Here is a 19,664-nt window from a genome sequence, read left to right as displayed (position 1 = left end):
CACTAAGAATTCCTGTTTTGAAAATCTACCTGTCTGTCCAGTGTCAGTGTACAATAGAGAAACCAGGCAAACCACACCTTTTTGATGTCARGAGGGCAATGTTAGAACAACTCCATCTCTAAGGGCAGAACACAGGTAATTTTCCTTCTGTTTTCCCTTCCTTTGGTGCATGAAGAGCACCAAAGTCTCTTGACTTCCTAGCTGTGGTCTGAAATATCCTGCACTGCTGCAGGCATGAGGGCCTTGACCCTGCAGCTCAGAAGGGTAGCTGTCCTTGGCCATTTCTTGTCTGAGCTTCTTCAGGTGGAAGCATAATACAGCACAAGTTTGGGGAAAATTTCTTAGTCTAGTGTGTAATATATGCTTGCAGCTTTCTCTCACGCAATCGTTGCCAGCAGTGATAGGACTTAAAGCATACCACCACAGCAGGAACTGTCCTACTTTGCCCTTAATCTCTCTGAACAGGGCAGCATTAGTTGATAAAATGTGTACAGTTATGGAGACACAAGTAGGTCCTGAAGTGCAACTGAGGATAACTTTAGCCAAGATTGCTGAAGAAACTTTTTTGGTAGTTGCAGGAGTCCAAAGCAGCTCAGAAGAGCTTTGCTATTAATTTGATTTTTATCCCAGATGCAGATATTGTGGGAAGCAGGGGATGGAATACCCTCATAAAGTAAAACTGGTATGTTTCTCTGATGTGGATGGTGTTCTTTTCTGTGCAATTATACAGACATTTGTAGTTGCGCTGGTTTAAAAATTTTTATTTGTAACTGAGAAACTGGTTGTGATTTCTTCTTCCTTTCTCATGCTGGTAGGAAGAAGTGGAAACAGTTTTTTGGGGGAGCTGGGTGTTGTTTGCTTCTTGTTTACAAGTTGAATTGTACTCTGTGTGTATCCTTTTTTTTACTCCAGTTGTAATCAAAAACTGAACGGCCTGACCTTTGGAAGAGGGAATGGGCACTGCTGGAAGGCAACATAAGAAAAGTAATTTGGAGGTTTGCCTCACTGGAGAAAGGCCCCTGAGAGCATAGCTAAGCAAGTTGTGCTCTTATAACGAACCTTGTGGTTGTTCAGAGATACTGTAAACAACGCACTACTAAGGATGCACAACTGCTGATGAAATCATACGCATGCTGCTTTCAAATACTTTAACTGTCGCTTCAACTGTGAAGTTCTCAGTGGCTAAGTTGTTTATATACGCTTTTATCCAGGTGACTTCAGAAAATTTATCCTGTTATTCTTAGAGAGATAGTATGTACTTTGCTTACTATCCATTGCCAAGTAATTACTAGTTAGGATTAGGGAATTCTTTATAATCACCAATTAAAATCACTGCTTAAGATACTGTTGCATGCGTTAATTAGCCTGTTCTTGGCAAGTCCTTATTTGTGGCTGCAATTCACTGTCTACAAGCTGGCAATTTTGTTTTAACAGATCTTGGACACAGGTTAGAATTTCCTTTCCCGAGTAGCAAGAAAGTCTGAATTTTCATAAACAAAGCTTATTTGCCTGTTTTTTTAAAAATAGCTTTGTTGTATATGAAACTGTACACAAAAGGTTTAGCTGAACTACTCCCCCCCAAAACAAACAAACAAACAAACAAACAAAAAAAAACAAACAAACCCACGTGACATTGATTTCTCTCTGCAGTGCATCTGAAGAGCCTAGACCAAAGAAAATAAGGCTGGAAGAAGTCTCAAAGTCATCTCCAGAAGGAGGATCAGTTATAATTACCATTCCTAGTGTGATTGTTTAAGCTGTTCTTAAAGACCTTTAGTGGTAGAGACTCATGAACTATTTGGAGCAGTCCTTTTCGATACAGAGCAATCTTGACTAAATCCTAATGACTAAAGTCAGTATTTCATTTCCAGTATAGTCATAGTTAATAGCACTTTCCCRAAGTATCCCCCATGTATCAAATGAAGTAACATTTAAGGTACTCTTCTTAGAAATGCACTCATTCACCTAAAAAGAAAATGGAAAATTCCCCATATTTCCAAAATGAATGCTTATTATACTCAGCTTGAGAAAAAATCCTCCATAAGGCTTCCCCTTCTCCACCCACTGCTTTGCTCCAAGGAAGTGGAGGAATTGTGATATAGGTCTATGATAAACTTACTCCTCCTGCCAGTCTCCCTATTAGGTCAGTTTATGGCAAGAGAGAGTATTAGTGGGGTAGTAGGAGTATCCCAGTTAGAGATAATTAGGCTGGAAATGCATTCCCAATTGCCTGTTGGTTGGAGATGGGTTTGAAACCACTAGGGAGTGAGATGGAAAAGGTAAACTATAGTTCATACCTTGCATAAGACTGACCTGCTTTTCTGTCAGCATAAATAAAAGTTTTATGTTAATATGGCTGTACACGGCAGTGTGGTGCAAATTATTTATGTTGTGACCTGATCCAGAAACACTACCGATTTTCAATCATGGGCATCTAAGCCACGTAACGTGTTTAAGGCCAAGCTGTCCTAGCAGAGGAAGACACCTGTATGCATGATGCAGCCCTTTGAACAACAGAGATTGTTGATACAGAGAACTTTGTCCTGTTTTATTGAGGGCAAATTTCTTCTGTAGGGAAGTACTTCCTCTTGAGACACTATTCATTTTTTCATTGAAGAGTTTTTGAGATAGCTGCTTATAAAATTTTGTTGTGAGGAACCTCATCTTGGTATCCCCTTTTTCTGGCTTCTAAGATGTAGATATTCATAGTTTTCATGAACAACATTATTTCTTGGAATTAAGGTATTAGGAGCAGAATACATTGACAGTTAACCAGTTCAGTTCTTCCAGCCAAGAAAGGAGAAGAATCACAGCATATAGGAACTGGGATCAGCTCTTAGATTGTGCCTGGTTATATCTAATGTGCTATCCTTTAACCACCTCTTTCTTTGGACAGAGAAGTGAATTTTCCATATTCCATCACAAGTATCTGATAACTTAATAGAAGAGATTAACGTCTTTTTTTACTCTTTCTTTTGAACTTGTTACATTTCAGATAGAATTCTTTAGAGCAGTTAATTTCTTATGGCTGTTATACTGTGAAAGAACGATCATATCAGGATTATTCCTCTATCCAATGAAATTGTTTATTTTAACAAGTTATATTCTGGAATAAAAAAGTGAAAGTATTTATTAACGTTATATGCAGTCATTTTCATTTGATCTTTCACCTGGAAATATTCTGGTATGCATAACTTCACTTTTTTTAAATCAACTGAAGAATCACAGAATAGTTGAGGTTGGAAGGGACCTCTAGAGATCATCTAGTCCAGCTCCTCTGCTCAAGCAGGGTCMCTAGAGCCCATTAGACAGGATCATATTCAGGCAGGTTTTGAGTATCTCTGGAGAAGGAGACTCACAACGTCTCTGGGCAACCTGTTCTTGTGCTCTATCACCCTCACAGTAAAGATGTTTTTCCTTACATTCAGATGGAACTTCTGTGTTTCAGTTTGTGCCTGTTGCTTCTTGTCCTGTTGCTGAGCACCGCTGCAAATAGTCTGGCCCCATCCTCTTGACACTCTCTCTTTAGATATTTGTGTATGTTGATAAGATCCCCCCTCAGTCTTCTCTTCTCTAGGCTAAACAGGCCCACCTCTTGCAGCCGTTCCTCATAGGAGAGATACTCCAGCCCTCTGATCATCCTCATAGCCCTCCGCTGGACTCTCTCCAGTAGCTCCATGTCTGTCTTGTACAGGGGAGCCCAGAACTGGACGCAGTACTTGAGATGAGGCCTCACCAGGGCTGAGGAGAGGRGCAGGATCAGCTCCCTTGACCTGCTGGCAACACTCTTCCTAATGCACCCCAGGATACCATTGGCCTTCTTGGCTACAAGAGCACATTGGCTCGTGGTCAACTTGTTGTCACTAGGACTCCAGGTCCTTCTCTGTAAAGCCTACAACTTGCTTTAATTTGTACTGAGAATGCAGTAGAGGAGAAGGGGGTTGTGTGTGTTTGACAAGAAAGGAGTTTATTCTTTATTTTGGCAAATCGTATCTACGTATTTCTTTGTGTTTATACACAAAATAAAAAGGTGCATCAACTTTGTGCCTCTAACCACCCGTTGTATGTTTTTATTCTTGGTATTTGTGCCATAATTCCCGACAAATCTGAACTCTTGCTCACTTAGAATTTTCCCCTGTTTCAGATAAAATTTAGCTGCCTTCTTTCTCTTAGAATATTTCGAAAGGGAAGGGAGGTGCTTCCAAATATATGGCTGCCTTGTGAGGAACATTGCTGCTGATCCCATTCACACTGTGGAGACCCAGTTTCAATGCCTTTGACTGTACCATTGATATTTTCTAGTAGGAAAGTCTAAGCAATTTAAAACACCATAAACCAAACCAAGGACTTTTGAATTCAGTTCAGAATCCAGTGAGTACTGTTCCAGCTTCCAGACACACTATGTAATGTCCTGATGAGTACTATGCAGCAGAGGAACCCATCAAAACCTCACCAGGTTAAATTTCTAGGTTGTTCTAAAATATAGATCAGATGGTGTAGAAACAAACACCAATATCTGAATAAAAGAGAAACGTGCATTCTTATAATGAAATAAATGTTACTGTTCATACGTATTTTTACTATCCTTGTCCCAGAGTGCCTGCAGCCAGAATGCATCCAAAGTATGTGTTTCCCCATTGCTTTCTCCAACATKCTTGGCCACATGCATGCAAGCGTGCATCAGCTTGGTTTTAACCAAGCTTAAGATTCACTTGAGCTGCTTTTAGTTCTAGCCCAGCTTGTTTTTTATAGCAAGTACCTTTAATTGTGCCATCTGTGTTTAGTTGGAGTAGTGCACGTCTCTCTGTGTTTTATCAGTGTATGTTGCAGTTTATTCCTGAATATGGCTTTTTGGTTATTGTTACCTGCCTTTGCCCGATGCCTTGCCCATCTCCTTCTGAGGAAGGGAAGATATTTTGTTTCATACTGCTAATAATTTTTTTTTTTTTTAAACAAAAAAAGAGTCTTCTCCATGGGTGTGGCCAAACTGTGGCTCTTCAGTCTCTTTAAAGCTCAGTTAGTCTGAAAGATGTTTGGTTTGGGTTGCTCTTTGCTAATATTCTTGTTTGAGAAAGGCACATAAGCTGACTGGTTTCCCAACAAGTTCTTTGTTTTAGATTGTCTGATACATGTTAAGTTTTGGTAAGATAAAATTCCACCTCTGTTTTTTATTTTTGTCTTTGTAAATATATTCCAAATAAATTAGCAAGGAAGCGCAATTTTGTGATGTTCCTGAAGTGATATTGTTCCTGTTTAAGCATCAAGTGGTTGAAAATACTGTGATCAGACTGCACAGTAAACTAGGACTGTGTAATGCTTTCCACTCCTGTATTTTTTCTGCCCTTTGCAATTGTTTTGTTACTTTTCTGGTTCTTCTATATATCTTTCTTTTAAAAATACTACCCTTGGATGCTTTTTCTGAATGATATATACGTTACATTTTCTAACAGCAGATCTCAACCTTTTCTGATTTATTTTTGCTGCTYCAGTTAACCATCTATTTGCTTATTCTTTTATTTCTATTGTTAACGTGGCCTATGAAATTTCTAGGGCCATGTGAAAACTCCAGTTCTTGTATCAGGAAAACCTTGTCACCAGACAGGGTATGACAGTCAGGAGTGTCGGGGGTTTCAGCATTCACTGATTCTTTCTGTAAGTTCTGAATGYTGCATGCACCTTGAGCAATTAAAAATACCAGAAGTAGAAGACTCACCACTTAATATTATAAATATATTATAAATATTATTTTATGGCAGAGAAATTGTAGTCTTAGAGGATCAAATTCGCTGCTGCAAAAAGGTGATGCAATTTTTGCTGAAGCCAGTAGAGTTAAACTCACTTATGTTGGTAATGAATTTGGCCCCAGGTCTGAAAGCTTAGATTGCAGTAGCTCAAGATTACCAATTTCCAGGAGAATGCTCTGAGAGCAGTGATTAGGCCTGTTTTATTGCATTAAGGAGACAGAAGAAAAGCCTTTGGGCAAGTTTCTTTAAGACAAAAATTGTGATTCTTTTACTTGTTGGATTTTGAGGATATTGTGAAGGAGAAAACACAAAAAGACCAAAATTAATTGCTAAATCTTGTGTTACTTAATAAGCAACAGGATATGTACATTTTGACATGGTAATTATTCTTAGAACTCATACAGTTCCAAAATCTCTAATAAGGAAATTTGCAGTGAATTTGCAAGTATTGTGCAATGAATGCCCCAGCCTAACATATTTTATTGAGAATGGTCAGGAAAACCATTTATTTATTTATTTAGARTATTACTTGTGTTGCCTCTCTTTTCTCTTCCCTAGTGATTTTACTAGGRTAGTATCTTCTGGAAGTTCTGTGGCTATAAATTATGACAGAAGTTTGATCTCTAGTATTACATGGTAACACTTTCTATTACAGTTTTTAAAGAGATTTCTGTTTTTACAAATGAGGTCAAGACCAACAACTCTTGCCCACTGTAAAGAAAAAATATTAGACGAACTTAYGTCAAGCTTCTGCTTATAGTCGGCCCAGGTTTCCCAGACTGACTCAGAAGGAACTGACTCACTGCCACCAACAGGTCCACTCCATCTCTCTGTCCCCTTTTTTTTCATATGTTTTCCAGCTCTTGGTGAGCACATAGGGTTACTCCAGAGGGCTTCTAACTGACTGAGACTATTCTACTCTCTTTCCCAGCTTATTTTCTCCTTTCACTGTGAAAATATATTGACAGGATTCTCTCATTTGAATTGACTTGCCTAGTGGCAAATGCTGAGATTACCACAAGGACTTTCATATCTGATTGTACAAGAGCTTTTCAACATTACTTTTGCATATGCTGCTGATTTCAAAATCAAGCATATACAGACATATTTTCCTGCTGTGGTCCTGGAGGAAGAAAGATTCTTGGTTTGCTGGTTCCATACAGAGTGATGATACTATGCTGGTTGGAAACCTTGTCTTTCAAGATTTTTCATCATGCTTTGCTTAACGTTAGTCTTCTGAATTAACCTCAAAGGAGCTTATTTTAGATGTTACAGGTTTGAACATCCATTTATTCCTCTAAGTAATATAATTCTGGAGCAACATCACTGTAAAAGCAATGAGTATGATGGCCTGAATCTGTTAAGATTATTTTTCCTTTGTCAGCACAGCAGAGTTAAGGATCTATGTCAATGAAGAGAGTCCCTGTGGATAACTGGGTTACTAGGATACAGAACAGACTCTGTTTTAATTAGGCAGTTACGCTTGTATTTAGACTCTGTTATTTCATTACTTCTAGAGGTTTTTTTAATGTATAGTTGTAATGCAGTTTAAAAAGTAAAAATCACTGTGCTTTAGAAATATATTTTTGCTAAAAGCATTTGTATACAATGGATGCAAAATATTTCTCCCCGGTGTGTGTTACCTCTGAAGAAAGGATAATATAAACTTAATTGGTGCTTTCAAAAGCTTCCAGTATCTACATTTTGGAGGAAGCTGAAGTGTTGAATGTAACCAGAATGCTTCTAAGTAGTCATTTGGTTGGAAAAAAAACAGCACAAGGTCTTTAGAGTTTAGAACTCAAGTTGCAGGGCAGACAACTGCAATTTGTTCAAAAAAAGAAAGAAGAAAGGATTTTCTTTCTCTTTTCAAAAATGTGACCTAGTTATCATGATGAGCAAATCTGAGAGTTTTCCTTAGAATTAATGTTTGTAAAGCCAATTCAAGTTTGCGTGTACTTTATCCCTGGCATATGGCTTCCCTCATGATGATGTCATTTACAGCCAAATGCCAAAAAAAGCGTGAATGCTCCCAGTAAAAGCTAGGCTTTGGACTGTGATTTGATTTGCAGTTTTCTGCATGTGTGCGTGCAAGCCAGCCAGAGCTGCTCCAGCCCCGAGCTCTGCACAAAGCTGTTGCTTTCCTCAGTTACGGATGATGTTCTGTATGAATGAGCAGCAGCCACAGAAGGCTTCTGTGTTTAACATCATCTCTCCTGACTTCCTTCCTCCAAGATATTCCCAGTGGTTTTGAATTGTCATTGCTAACTGTTTTTCTCACCTCTGAATTCAGATTTATTTGCTCAGAGAAGCTCTGGAGAGTGAGTGTCAACTCAAAGCATCTTGATTCTGTAAAAGCTTTAYGAACTTCCTCAGGGAGGATTTCTTATATTTGGGTTCGTAGGATTTGAAGTCATGAAAAATTACATGCGCAGGTTGTGTTCCCAGCCCACTTGCTAACAGGCAATTTTTTTTTCAAGGCAGTGATACTGTTTGGGGGATGGTTCTCACTCTATGGCTGTGTTCACAGATTTTGAGGGTGGGTGTGGGTGTCTTTCCCTCTCCCCCCCATTCCTATGCTCTCCTTACTCTACTGCCTGAGCTGTTGGTCTGCTGTTATTTTTTTGTCATATGAAAAGCTTCACTTGGTTTGCAAGGCTTTTCCTCTCAAAACCCTGAAGTGCACAGAGGTACGTCCTCGCTTTGTGTCCTTCCTTTTAACACTATTGTTTTTCTCTTAACCTTAATACAATCTTTCCTATTTGTTAGAAAATTTTACTACCAACCTTACTGCAGTGCAAAAAGAGTGTTGAGACTTGACATAAATTTTGTATTTCTCCACTGTCTAGTTTTACTGTTTTCCAGTTGATATAAGCAACTTAATTCATGAACACACAGTTTAAATGAAGACCGGTACTCTGGATCTTTTAAAATAAGAAAATAAAGATGAACAGCTTTGAGAAATGGCTATTAGGATCCACACATTTTTTGTGCCCTGCCTAGCCTGAATGTATGTTATCCTGAAGGAGCATTATGCACATGTGCATCACGTGATGGGGGAACAGGATCTTCCAAAAGCTGACTAGAGCCCGTCCCATAAGGGAGGTCTAGGAGCTGGATACAGCTTTGGAAGGGAGGACTAATGCAAACTCCCATCCCCATCCTCCTTGTGTACCAAGGATGATTACAGTGAGTGTCCAATCCATGTTTACATATCTCCCAGAGAAGAAAGGAGACAGCTTTTCAGCTGCAAATGCTTGTGTGACTGCTGTTTTCCTACAAGCCAGACAACTAAGGAATGTAGTTACAGACTTAGACAAGAGAACCATGTAAATGGTTTGCAGTGACCTAGAACATATAAGACCTTTCTGTCTAAAGCTGAACTAAATACTGCTAAATTAGTTAGAAAGTTATTAAGTGTTAAGCCATATGAGGAAGACTGAGATTTTTTTTCAGATGCATTTGCCTCTATCATTCTCTTTACTAAGCCCTTGGGTGGTCTTGTTCTATGCTACGTTCAGTTACTTTAGTTTCCTGCTTCCCTTTTCTCAGACAAAAATCTCAATGGTGGCAAATGGCAAATTTGTTGAGTTTCCTTGAAAAGAGATATGTGCTAACCTCCTCCATAGTCAGAGAGCCGTTGCACACGATGAAAATTCTTAGTGCATACAGAGCTTTAATTTTAGTCATTTGGGATTTGTTGTTATCTAGTCAGCTAACAGGAATTTTCCATTTATACTTGGAACTTGCATAATATCAGTTGGCTGTCTACCTAGGCTGTCTCTGTTTGAAACAATGGCCAGTGGTAGAGGAGGAATTGTTACCCGTCACTTAAAAAATGAAGAGACTAGAATTTAATTATGTAGATCATTGCAAACAGAAGATCATTTCTGAAACAATTTATATTTTGAGCTACTTTGCTGGTACTTTCTAATATTTGCAAAATTGGTTTAGCCTTACTTAATTTTGCTGTGTTACTTTCTTTGAGAAACAATTATTTCTATTCTGTTAAAGCTTCTCTGTTGTATTCGTTGTTGTCATGCCTGCACCCATCATCTATAATTGAACGTATTCATAAGATAGTATGATAAGTGTAATTACTGTATTTTGCTAGCAGAAAAATGACATGAGTTCTTTTTCAGATCACAGGAGAGAGAAGTAGCAGGGTTGAGATTAGATATTGGGTCCTGCGTGAGTGTGTGTGTGTGGGGGTGTGTGTGTGTGTGTACTTGTATATATTTTAATGCAAAATCATCTTTTTTTCTTTATAGTAGAACACAGAAACAGACACACTCCTTAACACCGCAACTGAAAAAAGAAACTGTTTTTCTAAAGGCTTTCTGGAAAAATGACTAAGTCTAGTTCCCGGTTTATAAACACACACTTGTCTCGATGTGGCATACTTTTGTCACCAAAGAAGTCGACAGCGTGCAGCAGCCCGTTGCTGTAGTCATGGCAAAGCTCCGCACCGATGTTTTGGCCCTTCCAGAATTCATGAGTCTCGGCCAGAGTTACGAGTCACGGTGCACGGCCGTGCTTCTGCAAGTCCGCGCTTGGCAGTTGAAGAGGTCATTGTGTTCGGTGTGACGGGCTTCGTTACTTCTGWGTTTTGTTCAGACTCCGTTACCTGTTGTCCTGGGTAGCATAAACAGCAGAGTTCATCACCCCAAGCGCATTAGCGTATCTTCTAGGCTGTCGCTCACTCCCATAGCGTCTGAATGCCATTGTCTGAACGGAGGCATTGTGCTGGTGCCATCTGGGGCTCATGCGGCCATTTGCACAAGTGTTTTTCCTTTCCTCCTCTTTGCTGTGGCTTGGGATCGCCGTTTTGCATCCTAATCATCCTATCTAGTCCTTTTCGGGACGTTATCAGTTTGTGGAGTTTGGCTTGTCTTGTCATCCTGTCSTTGCCTAGCACAATGGCAGTGTAGCTGCTGGGCGGTGAAACTGTCACCCAACARCAGCAGCTGTGCGAGCAAACAAGTCAGAATTGATATTAATTAATAGRTTTGTGCAGTCGTGGCATTAAAATATACCAGAACATGTGTGATCTGTCGGCTTCTTTGTCTCATGGTATCACCAGATCAGCYGCTCTGCGCGCACGAGGATGTGCTTGTCATGCAGTCTGCCTTCTCCTGCTTCAGCCCACTTTGCTTCTCCTTTCTCTTTGGGCGCTGTCTGCCTGCTCTCTGGCACATCTGCTGCGTGTCCCATCTGTTCTTGATGAGTTGCGCACGCAGTTCTGACAAGCAGTATCCAAGTAGTACGCTGTTCTTCTGGAGATGACGAAAAACAATCATTTGTATTATTAATGGCACGTCATTAATGCTCCCTGCTTCTAATAAGCCAAGCAAAGCAAATAATGTAGAACACTGGCTTGCAGACTTGCCAATGAGTTTTTATTTCAAAATCCAACATGCAGAAGTGAATTTCTCCCACCCTACTTATCTCAAGCAATCAGYGCTCTTATTGTGTCCTGTGGCTTGCAAGTTTTCCAAGATCTGGTGTGTTTTAGGGGTGGTGCTTTTCTTTAAAAAAAATGAGAGAGARAGAGGAAAAAAAGAAAAAGCAACTTCTTTCTCAGAAATTGAGTTTCCTTCTTTGCATTAGTGGGAATATTCTTTACATTAAGGGCACAAGTGATTGATATAGTTTTTAGTTACTATTATTCTATGTAGTTCAATAAAAATATTAGCAGACGCTCAATAAAAAATTAATTGTAAAATAGTGGTGTATTTAAAGCCAAATTTGCCTTTGCCTTACTTTGCCTTATCCATGTTGGTTAGATGGCTTATAGCCATGTAACTGACTCTTTAATGTCCATCTTTCTGTGACTTGTAGTTTCTGCCAGCAGAACTTTGCTTTGTGGTGATCCTTCTATCAGATTGCACAAAGGTGAAGGCAGCTCTCTGTTGGTGAAGGAAAATGAACACATGCAGCATAGACGTGTGTAGCCAGTGGAATTGCTTTGTTATGTCAGTGGAATAAACATAAATATCATCAGCTGTAGTTTTTGGTCCGAGATCTGTGCAGGTATCTGATCAGAAGTGCACTTTCTAATTAGAAGGTAGTCATCTTTGCTAGTCAGAATAAAAGTGGCTCCCGTAGCAATGCCATGTTTATCATGTTTATTTTGTTGAGGGTGTCTAACGCATCTGTCTTGCTCTGTTACTGGTATAAAGAAATGCAATGTGAAATCATAAGGATGAGCAATGAGAAATATATCTATTAATATGTTTGTCTGTAATTTGGAATTCATTTTAAGCAAGTGCTCAGCATACGAAATGTGACAAAGATGGACAATGTTTTATAGGATCAGCTAAAAGGAGTTCTGACATGCCTTTATACACTACATGCATATATATGAAGTGATTCATTTTGACAGTGTTCCTTCTGTAGTCTTGTAATTTTTTTTCCATTAACTAACTCCCTGCTTACTCAAAATGTGCCCCCAAAAAATCTGAAAACCTAAGTTAAATGAAGGAACAAAGTCAGAGAAACTTTTAAGGATAAGGAAACAGAACTTTTTGCTGATACCAACAGGGGGCTGCTGTCACCAGCACGTGCTCAGGGTCCATGATTAGGTTCCGTGGTTGTTGGAAGCCGCTTCTTCTGCAAGCTTTTAAATGCAGATGAAACTCATGATTCCAGTATGCTGCACTATGCTGTGTTCGAATGGTGAATCTCTGAGGAGGAAGTCAAGGACATAGCTATGTCTTGCACAGATTTTACAAGGAGTGTACAGCAATTATTTTTATTACTATTTTTTTCCTTGAGAATGTTATAAGACTTTTGTYGTTACCCCATAACTAAGTACCATAAAGTTGGCTACACTCACTTTGAGTTTTGGGAGGAAAAGAAGATTGAGACTACTTAAAAGAATATTATCTGTTACACTGCAAAACACTTGTGCTTTGGATCCATAAAGTATAGTATAGTATCACAGTGCGCATGTTTGATTAGTGGTGATGAGTGTTATTAACTCTATGTGTTAATTCTTATCTTTAATTGTGCTTTTCAAATCATCAGATCCAAAACATATCAAATCAATATATCAGTGTTTGAAAAATTGCATCGGGGAATTTAGTAGGCAGATCAAAAAGGAGGGGATAATTACAGCAATATATCATTTTTGGGAAGTGTTGTTAGACAGCCAACAGTGTGCAACAGATAAGTGAACTGCTGTGAAGGTCTCCCATGGGTTATTGAGTTTGCGGCATCCTCTAGAAGGTTACAAATGTAGCTACAGTTGAGCACTTTATACTGTGTGTTACCATTTTTACTTTAATTTATTCCTTCATTGTTTGCCTGCGTGGGTTCCCCTTTACCTCCTCCTCCCCACCTTTCTTAATGCATATTGTCAGTAAGCTCCAGTAGCACTACAAGGACACTCCTGTATGAAAGCAATAATATTGGGAAAACAGGATGATCAGGTGGGATAGCTGATTTAAGGATGAAGGCCTTATGCATATCCTAGCAAAATGTCCTGGAGCAATTTTCTGTGATTTCCTTCGATATTCAGCTCCGAAGGCTAAAAATGCAGTCTTGGCACTTTAGTAAAATACTCAAGCAATAATATACGGTGTTTCTCTGCAAACACATCCATGGTTGGAAAAGATTATATACAAATCTTCACAGTAACCCACGAAAGCTTTTGTGAGAAGGGAAGGATTATAGTCAACGAATGCAAATGATATTCATATATGATTTTTTGCAAGCATCTTGATTAAAATATAGGGTGAATTTTTAGCTTTTCTCTTTGTGCCTGAAGCCAGCTATTACTACTGAAATTCTGTAAATTGGAACCGTGAAGTTTTATTATAGGTGGCCCGTAAAACTAAGCGCTCTTGCTGTGGGTTGTGAGTGAAGATGGCAGTTATGGAATGAAGCAATCTGCCACTGACTGTTTAAAGGCCAGACATGAAGCGAATGGCAGGCAATATAAATGCAGCTATTGGACATTTTTCTTCTTAGCAAATTCTTGCCATTGACATCTGAACCACACTGCGTCTGACGTGAAGGCAGCCCCTGTTCATCTCTTGTAAGTGGCATAAATGCCACTCATTGCAGATACTGGCAGGAGCTCATCCTTGAAACAGAGCAGAAAAATGCTGCCTACAGTTTGTGTTTGTGGAACAGTTTGATGTCTCAAAGATCGACTCTAAAACTAGAGTGAAGGTGGAGGGCAACCCTAAGCAGCAACCAGCATGCTGGCTGCGTGCAGCAGCCTGCACTTCCAGAGCATGAGCTCTGATACCAAAATATTGCCCAGTTGCATCAGCAGTTAGTGATTTGGACCATGAAGGATCTCAGAGTCATCATTAAGATCTCTGATGAGAGACGTAAGAGAACTCATGTTTAAACAGCAAAGGAGAGAGTGGATGCATTGGGAAGAAAGTAACGTGGACCATGATTTCAGTGTTTTAGTGTGACTAAAAGTAAAAGTTCTAGTAGGGTTGTGGGTTTTCTTGTAGTTTTAACAAGGTAACTGCAAGTCAGAGACAGGAATAAGCAAATATAATTCTGCTGTAAACACCTTTTTCTGGGGATCAAATGAAGCAGTCTCTCAGGTCAGCAAATGTGTCTGGAGGCTGGCAGTAGGCTGTAGAAAGGGCATGATGGCTATCTACTATTTTTTAGGTAGGTGGCAAGAAATGGCAGGAAAGAGCTATGAATTTTGGGACACTAAAAGCGAATGAAGGCTATTCTTGCAAATACTGTTTGCCACTTGAAAAAACAGTGCTACTGTATTAGATAGAAGCCTTTGTATTTCAATGCCTGAACAATATATTGCTAATGAATTCTTGATGCTGTCCTTYGATATTCTGTCAATATATGTTCAAAAGTGTTTGTGTGTTTAATGGTGGCGAGTAGATTTTTTGGGAGGTGGGGGTGGAAGGTCTCCTGCCTGGGGTCTGTGGTGTAACAGGACAATACCGTGTCTGCTGCTTAGCTACAGCGAGCACTGTGCTGATCTGCTAGTGAGCCTAGTGTTAAGAAATATTAAAACCGCAGGACATGAAGTGGTACTAATGGAAAGAGTAGGATCTAAATTGGATTCATAAAGATATGCAAAACATTTCTCAGCAGCAGCAGTACCTCGGTGCTCTTTTTGGTTTGTGTACTGTGCGGGATTGCTAGCTCACCTGTGYTGTAGCCTTGTGCGGGTAAGAGGGAGCTGCTTTCTGTCCTCTGGGGGCTAGTGACACAGCTGCTCTGCAGGGAGGAGTAGGTGCGAATTAAGAAGAGTCGAGTTGTTCTACTCATTTCCCAAGGAACGAATTTTCACAGGGAAAACTATTATTTGTATTGACTTGCTCAAGGAGATTGTTCAAGTACGGAGAGGTTTTGTCTCAACCTTTAAATTCTGGGCATATCTCTCCAGAAATGTGGTTTGTAATGTTTGCTGATTCCACTTGTACTGCTTGTGCTAATCCGTTACTTCTTTTTTCTCTCTCTCTTTCTCTYCCTCTCTGTTTAGATGAGATATCCTTGGAGCAGCAAAATTTTTCCTTTTTCTCAGTGGGCTCAAAGGTGCACCAAAGCATATCGAGCAGCAGGACATATATGGCCTTAGCAAAAAGTACTTTGGAGTCCCAAGAAAATAACTTTCTTCAAACAGTTTTATCATCAGTTACCACTCCCCTTGATGTGACTTCATTTAATCAAGAAGAAACGGTCAGGAGTTCYGAAGGGAGAAATGGACCCTTGGTGCACGTCTCTGTAACCAGCAATGAAGCGTTCTTAARTGACGATGAATTTGTTAGCTCATTTCCAAAGGCACAGTGGACTCCTCCACTAAAGTCTTTTGCGGTTTTAACAGATCATCACTCAGTTAATACAATAGAGCCACCAAAAGAAACATTAGAAACTGTGTTGCTAACACCTTCGTTATCTGTCTTTTCTTCACCATATGACACRAAAACAGCACAGCAAAAGACCCTGTTAAGTGCTGTCCTTGAAGACAGTAACACTCTTACAAAATTACAACCTTTTTTACCAGATGATAGTGAAATTTTAACTGCAAGCAGAGACTTGCTATTGTATCCTCCAGATACAGATATTTATTTCACTTCCATGCCTTCAGAAGATACAGCTGCAGTGTGGGAAAATGTAAACAGAAGTTTAGCATCTCTGCCTTTTGGGGCCACTTCAGATGAGTCGTCTATTCTTCTTGGACCGCTGGATAAAACCAATCATATTACATCACATGCTACCGCACAAAATATAGACCCATATAGTGACTTTTATGCCAATGTGAATCGTGTGGCCGTAGAAGCTGTCAGCCGAAGGACCTATCCTGCTTCAGACATTCCCTGGCCCATACCTGTTTCTGTAAGCAGTACTGAGACTGCTTTGCTTCCACTTAGTCTTCCATTTGCATCTCTCCTGGCTCACTCACCTGCCATTTTCAGTGACTCTAATATGATTCTTAATGGCAACTTGTTTACACACAAATTCTCCGGTACAGCRCCAAATTTGCCTACCGGTTCAGAAATACTGAGTCAATCTGAGCTTTTCAGCGAGCTCGTAAGCCCAGTGCCTTTCACTAGACCATCCATGTCTTGTTTGTATTGTGACTCCGTTTCACTTCTGCTGGAACCAGGCTTTTCTGTAGAGCATGATGTGGGCTCAGGTGATGATGTTGAAACTTTGACAGTGAAAGCTTCGGAAGTAAAAGACATGACTCCATTTACAACTGTAATTGCGGATATGTATGAATTAGAGGAGCCTACACGTGAAATTTTTGATACTTCTTTTCCATCAAGACCTGTTGCTTCGTTTTCTTCAAGATTCGCAGAAGTCTCCGAGTCAACCATGTTTTTATTAAGCACTATGGATACTACCCTTAACAGTAAAATGCCTACAACAATTTTTCCTTCCTTCAGTCAATTCTCTGGAGGAATGGCATTGAACATCTCTTCTGTATGGTTTTCCCTCCCTGTTATGGAAACTGTTTCGTTAACACCGAGCATTAGTGTAGAYCTTGCTGATATGACCAGTGTTCTCTTTGAATCTTCCTTCACCTTGAGTGAGCCAGTATCATCATTTGCAATCAGTCATACAAGTTTACTGGAGTCACCGGAATTCATGCCATCAGAATCTTTATTTTYGCTTGACAAGACATTGGCAAGAGAAGAATCACCTGTAAATATTACAGATTTTCCATCCAGTCTTTTATACACACCAATTCTTTTTGAATCTAGCTACTTGTCTTCATTATCATCAGTCGTACTAACTTCTTACTCTCTCATGCCGAGTGATTTATCAGCACTCTTACCTCAGACCTTATTGACTGGGACATCAGTACTTTCTGYGGATGTTTCCAGTTGGGACTCAGCTACCCCTGTCAGCACAGACGCTGAGGCTTCTCAGTTCCCTGTCTGGCAAACGTCATACTTCTATTCAAATRCATCCTCTATTCCAGGGGCATATGTTTCTGAAATAATGCCATCATCAAATTTTCATTCAGACTCATCTRCATTTTCGGAAGCAACGTCAGTATTGCTAATGGATTCTGAAGTTCTGTTTACCTCAGCTTTTACAGGGGCTACCTCTGCRTTAGAGTCTTCACTCTTCTCTTTTCAGCCAGTGGTTCCTACCCGGGTGCTGTCCATAGCCGACACTGAGGCTGTTACCAGCAACATCTTGCTCAATGAAACAAATGTGGTCTTGTTTACTACCTTTCTGACAACTCCTGTCTTAAATGTATCTTCATCTCTGCTATCAACTGTTTTATCTTCTGATGAGGATACTGGTGCTACAGTTAACCCCACGTTGCTTTTAACATCTTACACCAAGGTCAGTGCTAGCACTGCACTTCCTACCGCAAATCCTGACAATCTCACCTCACAAAGCGACGTGAGCGGTGTTGTTTCCTCTCCTGCAGAATCTGTGTCTGTGACCGCGTCATTTGTCCCTACACAATTCCCTCCATCCTTGAACACTCCCACTGGATATGATGTTCCTCTGAGAACTGGTGTAGCTGATGGTACTGATACAACAACTGCTGTCCCCACGACCACTGCTGTTAATACTGTGGGCAGCCATGACATGACGACCACAGAAAGCAGCCCAAATACCTTCTCCTCCACTCCCCTGGCGGCCACTACTCCGTCTGAAGCTGTATTTGTAACCCCTGCCGTGACCACTACGAGGCCACCATACGTCTGCGACATCACAGTTCCCGATACTTACTTAGTCACCGCTGGTAAGATATTTCTAACRTTTTTATTTCATTTTTCAGAAACCATTGTAACGTGATCGCTTAGTTAAATTACAAGTGTTAAATTAGCTAAGTAACCATTTCAAAGGMATATGGTGCAAGTTTACACAAACAACAATAAAGCCGTTGGCTTATCATTTCCTGTTGCAAATAATAGAATTCACTTGAATAAAGTCCATTGTGACAGTGAATTACATATACGTTACACTGCACAATGAATGAAATARTGTTTTAAAATTGCTTTTACATACATAATAGCAAGCTGTATTTGAGGTTGCTTTATCACTTGGTTTGTTGAAAATGAAAGTTATTCTCAYGGTCCTGTTCTGCTAAATTGTTAAATTTCCTGCCTGAATAAGTTTCTCTTTCTATTGCTGTTGTTCATAAGAAAAAGCCTACATTTAAGGAAATGTAATATGAATCAGGAAATCTGGTTTCCAAAAATTTGTTTTTGTTTTTGTTAGCATTTTTATCACTTTACCGTACTAGCTTGCATTTGTACTTTCCCTCCTTCCATGTTGGTTGGATTTGGTGTGGTTATAACCAGAAAAGCGACTGCTGTATGCTTCAAAATGAATTGTCTTTTAGCATCAGTGTTTGATTTTTTGGTGTTTTCTTGTCTCTTCCTAGTTTATTAACAAAACAGTAGCAGAGAACAAATATAGGGCAGCTATAGAGGTGCTATATATTCTAGGCAGTCAACACATTTTGCCTTTGAGTTTGTACTTGTAATGAGTAAATGTAATATATGAAGCAGAATGAACATAATTTCCTCCTCCAGGTAGGAGGGTGAGCTAAGTATGATGATGAGGAGAAAGATTTTTTTTGACTTGTAATTTGAGTAGTTTTGTAGGTAAGTTACTGATYAAAAATAAATGGAGAATGACAACATGGTGTTTTTCAATTGTTTCCTCAACCATGGTCACAGTCTGAAGTTTGATTGTAGCAGATGTAATATCCATAAGGGTGGGGATTTTTTAAAGCAGTTTCTTGCTCAGTGGGTATCTCTTTCAGTAATCAATGTCACATTTGTTTACTTTTTATTTAAGCGAAAAGTAGATGCATTTTTTCTGTGGCTTTTTTCTGACCTCATCTGCATTCCGTGCGTTGCCTACAAAACATTAACTGTGTTATGACAGCAGACTCATTGTGGTGCACGGACCAGACTGAATGTGGTATGACTTTCAGATCCTTTTTAAATGCCTCAGTGGCTCTTAAGAAAATTCTCTTACTAGAATAGTAAGGAAGCTAGATATGGAAAAAAACACGGAAAATAAACGTGGAGCTCCTTGAATTTTATTTAACATCACTTTTTAGGGTGCAGTCACACCTTCCCCTGTTTCCTTGTCCACYGTCGTATGTGTTTGACACGGTTGATCTCATTGCCTGCTTTTTCATGCATTACACAATTGAAAGTGCAACTTTGAACCAAGGCCCCAGAGATGAAGCTAAAATGTATTTACTGACTGGCATTAATTTCCAGTGCTGGCCCGAAGAGCTGTTCTACAAAATGTCAGTGAATCCATCAGAGAAGTGCTCAGAATTCAATTCAGGCGTTCAGTAGAGCTGGAGGTAAGTGGTATGAAGCATGTGTAAGTATTCTTTGATCAGTATAATACAGCAGTGCTTTTAGTACGCAGGATAAAATGATGGTTTAGAGACAACCCATGTGATACTAAATCATAGAGAGGTTTATT

The 19,664-nt window shown here is 39.6% G+C and overlaps 1 protein-coding gene across 4 annotated transcripts in view; it reads left to right on the top strand.

Moving 5' to 3' along the window:
- Window positions 1-19,664, top strand: part of KIAA1549 (KIAA1549 ortholog) — a 161,245-nt gene that overhangs the window by 60,781 nt on the left and 80,800 nt on the right. For all 4 annotated transcript variants that reach the window (XR_014897969.1, XM_085322640.1, XM_085322639.1 and 1 more), the window contains exons 2-3: window positions 15,223-17,952; window positions 19,451-19,539. Coding sequence is in view for 3 of the 4 variants with exons in the window: in XM_085322640.1 (XP_085178766.1) it covers window positions 15,223-17,952; window positions 19,451-19,539 (2,819 nt within the window). In the remaining variant the exon portion in view is untranslated. The remainder of the gene's footprint in view (window positions 1-15,222; window positions 17,953-19,450; window positions 19,540-19,664) is intronic.

Source organism: Rhea americana, unplaced genomic scaffold (assembly GCF_003343005.1).
Source record: "Rhea americana isolate MKP2758 unplaced genomic scaffold, rheAme1 scaffold_79, whole genome shotgun sequence".
Classification (NCBI taxonomy): Eukaryota; Metazoa; Chordata; class Aves; order Rheiformes; family Rheidae; genus Rhea; species Rhea americana.
Note: the sequence above shows the minus strand (reverse complement) of the source record. Positions and strands in the feature narration are given on the sequence as shown.